The sequence below is a fragment of the Pezoporus flaviventris genome, unplaced genomic scaffold (assembly GCF_033815535.1).
Source record: "Pezoporus flaviventris isolate CSIRO_AGI_PZ_B2104156 unplaced genomic scaffold, CSIRO_AGI_Pfla_v1 ptg000013l, whole genome shotgun sequence".
Lineage (NCBI taxonomy): Eukaryota > Metazoa > Chordata > Aves > Psittaciformes > Psittacidae > Pezoporus > Pezoporus flaviventris.
The window spans coordinates 3,322,752-3,332,845 of record NW_026892561.1 but is presented as its reverse complement, the minus strand read 5'-3'; the positions used below and the strand labels follow the sequence as shown (position 1 = coordinate 3,332,845).

Sequence of the window (10,094 nt, the reverse complement as noted above, 5' to 3'; positions counted from 1 at the left end):
CGCGGTGGCGCGTCCGGAACCGACGGGGTGCGGGTCGGTGTAGGGCCGCAGGGACTCCGAGTCCCATAACACACCACAACCGCTGCGCGCGCCTTCCCGCCCTATATGCAAATATAGCTCCGCGGCGCGCCCAATCCTCGGGCGCGCTGGCGTCGTCACGTGGCGTGAAGCTTCCTTTCTCTGTGCTCCTCTCTTTCCTTCCTCGGCCGCCATCTTGTTCCCACCTCGTGTTGGGCTGCGGAGGATCCGCCGGACTCAGGTCAGACCTTTCCCCGCCACCGCTCCGCCGGCGCGGCTCCCCCTCCCTTCTCCTGCCGCTTCCCGGGCCGCGGCAGCTCGGTCCCCTGCCCCATTGCATCCTTGCCCTCCGCGCTGGGCCGTGACTGGGCCCGCGGGTGCCGGCTGCTCACCGAGGAGAGGATGGGCAGCGAGGCCTGGCGCCGGGATGCAGCATGGTGGAGGCTGCTCTTAGCCCGGGTGGACCGCAGCTGTCCCGCGGAGCGGCGGTGCCGCGGCCGGGCGGGTTACATTTGCTCAGAGGGATGGGGTCTTCATGGCCTCCCGCTCCCCGCGCTTTGGGGGCGGCCAGCGAGCCGCTCTGCCGTACCCAGCGCCTTCTCCCGCCGCCCCGGCGGAGTCCCACCGTGTGCTGATTCCCCTCGGCCGTGCTGCGGCCTCGGTGGGCCCTCTCCCTATCGCTTCCCAGGCACAATGCACATGCAGGGAGGCTTTTCCTTTCATCGATGGGATCACTGGTGATTTACTGGGGCAGAGCAGCGAAATACCCTCGTTGTGTTGGAAGCCTTAAGGTGTTTTCCATCCGTTACAGATTTTCAAGTCCTTCAGACTTAAAGGTCCTATCTGACCCGTTGAATAAGCCACCTAGTCGGCTAGCTTCCCAGTTATTGAACTGGGTGAATAGCAGCCTGGGGTTCATATAGGAAATCTGCGAAGGTGTGACCTTCGTTCAGAGCTGGCTTATTACCTAAAAATGTCAGATTCGTTATTTGGAGGTGGTATCCAAAATAGTGTAGTGATGAGTCTCTGGGCTCTCTTATGAATAAAGATGTTTAAGGAATGGTTGTGCTGTACGTGTTCATTTGGGTCTGTTCTGAGTCAGTAGTTCAGTCAAATGGTTCCAGCAGTAAACTAACATGCTTGGAAATGTACAGCTACTGCTGCAGACTGATGCAGAATGAAACGTGCTGCTGCTTTGCCTTATCATGGTACAGACAGTTCATACGTGGTACAGACAGTAAACATACTGCTGCAGGGCCACTTTGTGTTATTTAGGCAATGTGGCATTAAAGCTTTTTGTTTATGTGTATTTGATGCCCTGTTTTGGTGAAGTTTAGAACCCCACTGCAAGTCTGAGTACTTTTAAAATGGATTGTTCATGTTTTTTCTTACTATTTTGATGGTTAACCTGTATCTCTTTCTTATTCTTTAGTCGCAGCACTATGAACCAAGAAAAACTGGCCAAGCTTCAAGCGCAGGTCCGAATAGGAGGAAAGGTAAGAAAACCATCAGACATGAACTGTTCTCTGTAAGTTACAGGTTGAAGGAGAAACATCTCCGAAACCTGTTTTACAGAATGCAGGCTTTAGTTCATAGGAGGGGAGGAATACAGGGTTTTCGCTGTCATCTGGATCATAGTAATGATACCTGAATTCTGTTTTTCCTTGAGCTCACAATTGCTGGATGAGTAGTTTCCAGCACGTAAGCTTGCTTTATAATTCAGTGACTTGTTGTGACCTGTGAAAGCTCAAGCTGAGCTTACCTGTTGGTTGTTCCAGTTCTGCCATTCTCGTCTCTCTGTCGGGGAGTTTCCTCCCTTTGTGCCGGCTCCGGGGCTTATCTGACTCTGCACTGAGGTTCTTTTCTCTGAGCCAGCAGGTAGCTAATGTGACACACAAACAAAAGCATGTAGTTTGTTCAGTGTGGTGTTCATCTCCTAACCATAGGCGGGGTTGTACAAAAGTCTGCAGAGTAGACATTCCAAAATTGCTGTCTATGGAACAAGATGTTAATTACTGGCTTACAAAAGCATCACCTTTGTAAATCAATGTAGTTGTACTTCATCTTGGGGAAAAAAGAAAAGTCCTTTCTTATAAATTGCTTAATATATATTGCTTAATAAAAACAATTAATTTGGCTTGTAGGAAGTAAGAACACTGGTTTGGTGTTTTTTTGGTCTTTTGCACTTAAGAGGAACCTTAACATTGAGACTGACAACTAAAGCTGTAGGTAAAGGGAAATAAGAGGTTTTGACTACAGAACTTAAAAGATCTGTTGCTTAGAGTGTGATATGGCTTTAAAAATCAGTGTTCTGATGTTTCGAGCATACTGACTGTTGTCCCTTCTTTTCCAGGGTACAGCTCGCAGAAAGAAGAAGGTGGTGCACAGAACAGCTACAGCTGATGACAAAAAACTTCAGAGTTCCCTCAAAAAACTGGCAGTAAATAACATTGCTGGCATTGAAGAGGTAGAGTGATGAATATTTCCTGTCTCAAACTAAATTCACTGTCTTGTTTTAGTGGTAGTGGTTTTTTAACAACAGTTTTCCTTGCAAAAGGTCTGGTTACTGATATGTAAATGAGACTGTTGTCTCCATCATGTTAAGGCATGCATGCTGGAGAAAGAAGGGATAAGGTTCTGCTGGCCAGATAGGGGTTATAGAAGCCAGTAAGCTGTTTGTCATGTATGCATCTTGCATTCATTGCAAAACAAAACTCCTGATTCCTCACTTCATGAACTTGATTATCTACTCTAGAGGGCATAAACACACTTACTATGCAGGCACATTTAAAGCAGAATATAGAGAAAAGCTTGAAAATACCTGGAGTAAGGACTTGTGAGTCTGTGTTATCAAAATAAGGCCCTTTTGCTGCATGAAAATTGCCAGAATTGTTTGTCGTGGTCACAGGAGGTGATGGTTCTTACAACACAGCAGAGGCTCTACAGAACCAGCTGCTTCTGTGTTAATATAATTAGGAATATAAGTGATTCAGATATTCCTTCAATACCTCTATCTTGCATGTATAAAACATGAAATGAAACACTGGTATTTTCCATAACACTGGTGATGCCCATACATGGAAGAAGGTGCTGTTTCTTCATCATGAACTCTATATTACTGTTGCACTTGGTTAAAGAAGCACAATGTTTAATCTGTGTTTAATTAATTTAAGCAGGATTGCATGGTCCCTCCAGAGGTCACTTAGTGCATACCTCTCTTCCAAAGGCAAATACAGATCCAGTGTAGGAGCCTGGTTTGCCTGTAAGTTTTCATAACTGCTACAGAAACACTTCTGTTTGTCTGTTTTCTTAAGCTTGTTAGATACATGCTGAGTTACACGAACCCAAAGACACAGTTTTTCTGTGTGTGTATTTGGTTTTCTTTCACATGGAGGATAAGATCTTCATTCAGACATAGTTGCTAAGCATATTAAATGTCTTGGTGTGAAGGAAGACGATACAGCATGCTTCTGCCTTGATAGCTAGGTACATAATTGCAGTATGTTATATCTAGGTGGACAAAAGCTGACCTTGGAATACTTGGTGTAGATGGAAGAGTTGGGGGAGGCTGGTAATACCGAGTCAAATGTTAGTAACACACCTGTGTGCTTTTTAAGAGACTTCTGAGTAAGAGGATGACCGTGCTTGAAGCCTTTACTGTTTCCCTGTGTGCAAAGGCCAGGACATCCTTCAGTTCTTCAGGAAAGCAACACCTGGTTTTCCTGCAAAACGTATTTTGAACTCTGCTGCTGTGTGAAGACTGATAACTTGCATGGTTTTGGATTTAGGTCTCTTCTTTAGTTCCCAAATTTCTGTTTTCTTCCTCTAAGTTCTACTAAAACAAATTCTTGAGAGCTTTGTCACGTCATTTTATTACTGCTGCTTGGTTAGGTGGGCAGAACTCTTCCTTTTTTTCAGACAGTTGTTTTCCACATAACCATTTTTTTTAATGGTTAAAAAGGAAGAACTTTTTTAACTCCCCATTCAGTTTCCCTTTAGGTTAAAAAACCATAGCATAGGCCCATGCAAATATGGCTGTTTAAACTTCGACAGTAGGAGCAAAGCAGGCTGCTGTACTGGCTGCGAAATGTAATTATTAGTGATTCAGAAAACCAGGGAAGAGGAAGAGAGCAGGATCACTGTACAATATTCTTAGTCTTAAGAGAGTCATCCTAGAATTACTGGGCAGGCACAGAAGCTTGGTACATAAACCTCCAGTTCACTGTGTGTATACGTGTGGGAAGCATCCTTGCCTCTGGCAGCTTCAGCAGGTAGGCCAGAGAGTGAGTCTTGTGCCTTTGCCGATTCCGCAGAAACAATAACGTTTCCCTGATAGATGACACAGATAGCTGTGAATGGTGATGCCATGACTGACATGGCAAGGCTGCTCTGGTAGAGTTTTTAGTTTCTAAAGAGTTGCCAAAGAGCTGAAGGCTTTGTGGGTCTTTTTACTTTCCCTAGACATTCCCGATACTAACTTGTTTATACCTTAGAGTCTAATAACCTATGTATGGGTTTTGCCTGTGTTATAAATGAAGTGTGATAACATACAGTCCTTGTATATTTATTACTTGGTATTTAGATAAGTATATTTTATGAAGGAGCCTTAGCTCTTTAAGTTCTACCTTTTGATATAGTATGTACCAACCCATATTTTAGCATTAACTCTTGATTTACTTCCAGTTTAAATGGTGTTAACTCCGGATGCTTTTGTCATGGTTATCCTCTAGGAGGAGTGCTAGTGTTGTAAATTCTATTTTAATATTTTAATGGTTTTAAATACAGATTTGAGTTAATAATTTCTCATGCTCGTTCAACAAGCTGCTGCAGCATTTTGGTAAGCCTTGTTAATATATTTAAACAGGTGAACATGATAAAAGATGATGGAACAGTTATTCACTTCAACAACCCCAAGGTTCAAGCTTCCCTCTCTGCTAACACTTTTGCAATCACTGGTCATGCAGAGGCTAAACCGATCACAGAAATGCTTCCAGGCATCTTAAGCCAGCTTGGTGCTGACAGCTTAACAAGTCTCAGGAAGTTAGCTGAACAATTCCCAAGACAAGGTAGGTCTCTTTGGAATCTTTTATCACTGATTGAAAGAACATAGGAAGTATTAAAAGTTTTAACCCAAATTTAACAGCAGTATGTGTGACAGAGTGATCAAAGGCATATGTGCTTTTATTTATTTACCGCTGTTTTGGAAATACAGGAAGGGAGGGGGCACTTTCTCAGGCATGCTGTGATTCCAGGTGTACAGCTGTGGATGACAAAATACTTGGGAAAGCAAGTTCCCATTTTCACGTCGAAAAACTCAACAGGTTCTTTTTGTGAGGGAATTGATTCAGTTTTCTGTGTTCATACAAAACATTTCTTCTGTGGATATAGAGGAAGAAGTGTTCTTCATCTTCTACTCTACAATTCCATTTGGAATTAAACCGAGACTTATTAAATAAAAATCAAAAATCAGATTCTTTGTTCTATTTATTTTAAAACTACTGTGGGTCATGGTCTGTATTTATGTTTGTGGTGTAACTGTTACTGTAATTTTACAGGTAAGAAATGGAGTCTGGGGACAGTTCCTGTTTAGACTGTTAGGGCCATTAAAAAACCTGGACATGTTGCAGTTGTCTTTATATTGAACTGAAAAATACATGATCTGTTCTAATGTTTTCAACAAAGACTTCTAATCAATAATTTTAACTTCTGTATTTCATGTTGAATTGAAAGTAAAGGGCTTATTTTTAACTTCTCTACTAATATGCAATTACCATTTAAATTTTGGAAAGATGGGTCCTCATAAGTGTATTTCTTTGATACAGCCTTGGTACCAATAGATACCTCCTGTGCTTTCTTAAGCTAGTAGAGAAAGACCAATGAGAAATAGCACTTTCGTCTAAGTTCTTGCATTTCTAGATTACTTGCAGCATGTCTGTGACTTACAGAGATGGGGTTTGATGCAGGACCCTTAATAGGGAAATACTTTTTCCTACCGTAGCTTTTTGGTAATTGAATCATATTGATATTTTGGTCCCTGACTGGTACCACTTTGTGTTGAAACACATGACTTCAGTTAAAGATTTCTGTGTCATTTGATCTTTTGCTAGCCCTCCATTAATACCCATAGCTTTTGAAAATGGCTCTGCTAATACTGTGGTATAAGAATGTTCACAAGTAGACCTTTTGGTCATGCTGTTGATACCAAGCCATTGCTGTGTTTGTCACTATTATGGGCTGTGGAAATGCTTTCTTTTTTCACATGTATATCGTTTTTATGTTGTTGCGTGATTGTCCCTAATTCTGTATGATGAGCACTCAGCACCAAACTTTTTTTTATAGTGTTGGATAGTAAAGCACCAAAATCTGAAGATATTGATGAAGAAGATGACGATGTTCCAGGTAGGCACATATACATTTATATATGTGTTTAATGTATAAATACTCATGCATTTAAATACTTAGCTCTTGATGACACCCCTCACATGCTAAGGCATGATTCATATACTGGGCAGCATTAAAACATGAGCCTGGATTCCAGGTTTTGAAAAACGTCTGTCTTGTGTAAATTGCTTTACTCTTGAGTGAAAATAGGTTAAAATCCTTTCAGTGACACTGAAGAGGTGATGCAAATATCCAAGTAGAGTTTTAGGGCTGCAGAATTACACAATGGGCACAATCATTAGGTTGTCTTTAAGTCATTGTCTGGGCTGGGTTTTTTTATTTCTTATGTCAGTATCTGTAAGTTTCTCTAAATAAATATTGCAAGTTCTTAATTTGACAGTGAATAATTGTCTGTCAGTCACCACATTGTGCTGTATCCATCAGTGTGGTGTATTAGCTAAAACAACAGATGGGTGGGCCCAGAGATTCAATTACTCGTGCTCTGGCACTGGTGTATTCCTTGTGACCTTGCATAAAATTCAGTTCTCAAATTCTCTGCTTCCTGGAGTACAACAGTTAATAGGTGCCTAACTTGGGTGCAGATGGCTCAGGCAGCTAGTAGAGCACCTCTGAAAATCAGGTCTTTATCACCTCATGTTAGAACTTCCACTCTTCTGAGTGCTCCTGCATTTTTAGTTCTTTGTGTGTGTTAAACTATATTTTCTAAAGCCTTTTGAAATCTGCCCATTAAAAATGGTGTACATAAGTATGGTTAAGAGCTACTTAACCTTTCCTATAACATATACATTTTCACTAAACTTACAAAGGTAGTGTTACTGGGAATCACTGCATTAAATATCTTCATCTCTTTCAGATCTCGTAGAAAACTTTGATGAAGCATCAAAGAATGAAGCTAACTAAAACATTCATAGTTCTGGAAGCTGGCATGGACTAGATTTAAGAAATCAGCTATGTGGTTCCAAAGTTTTAAAGAAATGGAGAACATCATCTGTTAATAATTCAGTAATATAAATATTTTGTATTTTTATGATGCTGTTTGTTCAGCATTTTCTGTCAGTTGATTTTGCATTTTGCACTTACTCCCAGGATCTACTCTTTTGGTCAAAAAGAAATGTCAGTGCAGTTTGAGGGGTGTGTGCATGTGCGTGTGTGTATGTGTGTGGGTGTATATATAGTGGAGGACAAATTGGAGAACACTTATTTAACCTTTTCCCCTTTTCCTTTGGAAGTAGAAATAGAATGGACCTTTAGCATTGTTACTTTTGATGATCATGGAATAGTACACGGAAGGTAGTTGAGATGAAAACTTTGTCCGCGTTTTGTGACCTGAAGGCATCACACCATTAAAACTTGAGTTTCATTTGCTGTTAACTGTTGTACTTGCAGATGTTTCTCATCCCTGTTGCACTGTCCACGTGATACTTGCTATCAACCTTGTGTTGATCCCAGATGATACCAAGGACAAGCTGTATTACTGGCCTGTTTGGTGCAGTAACTTCTTAAACAAGAGAACTTGGTCTTGGAAAAGGTGCTTTTTTTTTTTAATTTAACCTTTCTGAACTTCTTTTTTTTTTTGTCATCTCTTTAACCTTTTGAGACAAGCTGATGTTTGACTCCTTCTGCGTAAGCTTAGCAGTGTGTTCTCCTCTTGGTTATGTAGAGCATTCCCCATGTCAAAAGGAAAACCAACACCTTGGTTGTCTACTATCAGGTCACTTCCTAAACTTGGAGGTCTAGTCAGTAACAGTCCAGTGCACCAGTTTTGCACAGTAGCAGATTTTTGCTTGAGTAACTTCAAGCTGTTCTCTTGGCATGACTGCATTTACTAGCAGCTGATGATCCACTGTCATGGCACTAGGAATGAAATGTATCGTGTGAGCAGTGTTTAAGGTGGGAGGAAGAAGTTGTTGACATTTTGCCTTGCCTCCTGCTGGGCAGTTTGTGCAATGACTAGCTCTAAAGGGATCTATTTTTTTTGCCTGTAACTTACCTTTGCCTATAACCTACCTCTAGGTTTGGTGTCATCTTTATAGCAGCTTCTTAAAGACCAGAAATGCTCCTCAGGCATAAGGAGGACATTAGGAGGTACTGTTGGTACAGTGCAGTATTTATGACCTTTCTTTAAAATGCTTAATGTGAACTCGTTTTCTCAGAGGCTCTTTCAAGGTTCTTGATGTAATGTGCTTTACAGTGTAGTTAGACATCATTGTAACCTGTGTCAAGGCAGCTGTGGCTTAACAAAGCCAGTTTTGGGTTTTTTTTTCCTCTACATCTGTCACTTAGCTATGGCTTAATTGGAACATATCAGCTTTTTATATAGGCTCATATGCTAGAGAACTGTAAACGTACACAGTAAATATGAGTTCTGATGACATGATCAGTAACCCACAAAAGCAGAGCTGTAGTGGTTCGTCACCCGAACTCCTCAGTTTATTTTATAGGCTTTATTCCGTTTTCCGTTGTTTTATATACTACATGGATCTTGCTACAAAATAAAGTAACTACAAAAGAGGAAGTGCTTCCTCTTGTGTGTTATCTCCTCTTCCCACCAGTAGTAGCTGAGGGATGATAGACGGATGCGGCAGCTGTTTCAAACAGCACAACGTCCTCGCATATGGTGGCCGAGGAAGATAGATGCAGGACTAGGGAGGATCCTGTTAGAGCCTTAGGATATCACACTCCCATATACCCACTCTCCTCTTTCCCCTGCCATGTTGAATGAAGCTTTGGTTTGTTGTATGTCTAATCTTAAATCAGCTGCAGATGCATTTGTTCTGTGTTTAAGGAGGAGGTGTCTTCATTAATGTGTGCACAGGCATGCTGAACTGTTTTGCTGCCTCTGCAAGCTCAGAAAGCAAATGGAGGATACTAAGAAACAGGTATTTGCAGTATTCTTCCATTTGCTTAAGGGGCATGAGTAACGGATGTTTTGAAGTAGCAACTGTACTGAGTTCATGTATAGGACATCCCCTCCCCTAAATACTAATCAGGCACTGAAAATTCGTGCTCATTGGCTTCTGATAGAGGAAATATGTCAGAAGTAATTTTGTGAGAGATTGAGAGTAAGCATTGGAAACAGTGATTTGTAAGTTTCTATAGTTGAACTTTCTGATTCCTACAGAATACTCAAGTTTTGCTCTTGGTCATGACAATTTACATGTTAAACCCTCACTTTTTCCTATGTTTGGCAACCAGTAAACTAACTAAATATGCTAGCTGATGTAGTTATATTATCTTCAGTTTTTTCACTGTATCTGGAAACAGTCGACCACTTATGATTTGCTGCTGGAAATACTAGAGCTTATCAATGATTAAACTGATTTTAATTAAAAGTAACCCATCAAGGCTGTTGTGGGCAAAGCTCTTTTTCTTTGTATTTACTCATGGTATAAATCAAACAGTGTTTGCACATGCTGATGGAAATGCAAAGTTACTGAAAGTAGTTCTGGGGGGTGTTGGTACAATAAAAACTCCCTGCACGAAGACGAACATTAAAATGTTCTTTGCTTGACTTGAAGCATGATAACCACTATTTTTGAAGCTCTTGAGCTTACTTGCTCACTACTTAAACACTGTTGACATATAAAAGACACTGGTAAAGATATTAAAACACTAAATAAGAATTAAGAAATTAAGAATCTTGGCTAAGATTTAAGGAAGATAGAGCAGAAAGT

The 10,094-nt window shown here is 41.0% G+C and overlaps 1 protein-coding gene across 1 annotated transcript; it reads left to right on the top strand.

Annotated features, from left to right (window-relative positions):
* The first annotated feature begins 115 nt into the window (after window positions 1–115).
* On the top strand, window positions 116–9,780 carry BTF3L4 (basic transcription factor 3 like 4). The gene is made up of 6 exons (XM_061451245.1): window positions 116–259; window positions 1,451–1,514; window positions 2,372–2,485; window positions 4,883–5,084; window positions 6,358–6,417; window positions 7,274–9,780. The coding sequence occupies exons 2-6, from the start codon at window positions 1,461–1,463 to the stop codon at window positions 7,318–7,320; spliced, it is 477 nt and encodes a 158-aa protein (XP_061307229.1). The 5' UTR covers window positions 116–259; window positions 1,451–1,460; the 3' UTR covers window positions 7,321–9,780.
* Window positions 9,781–10,094: the final 314 nt, after the last annotated feature.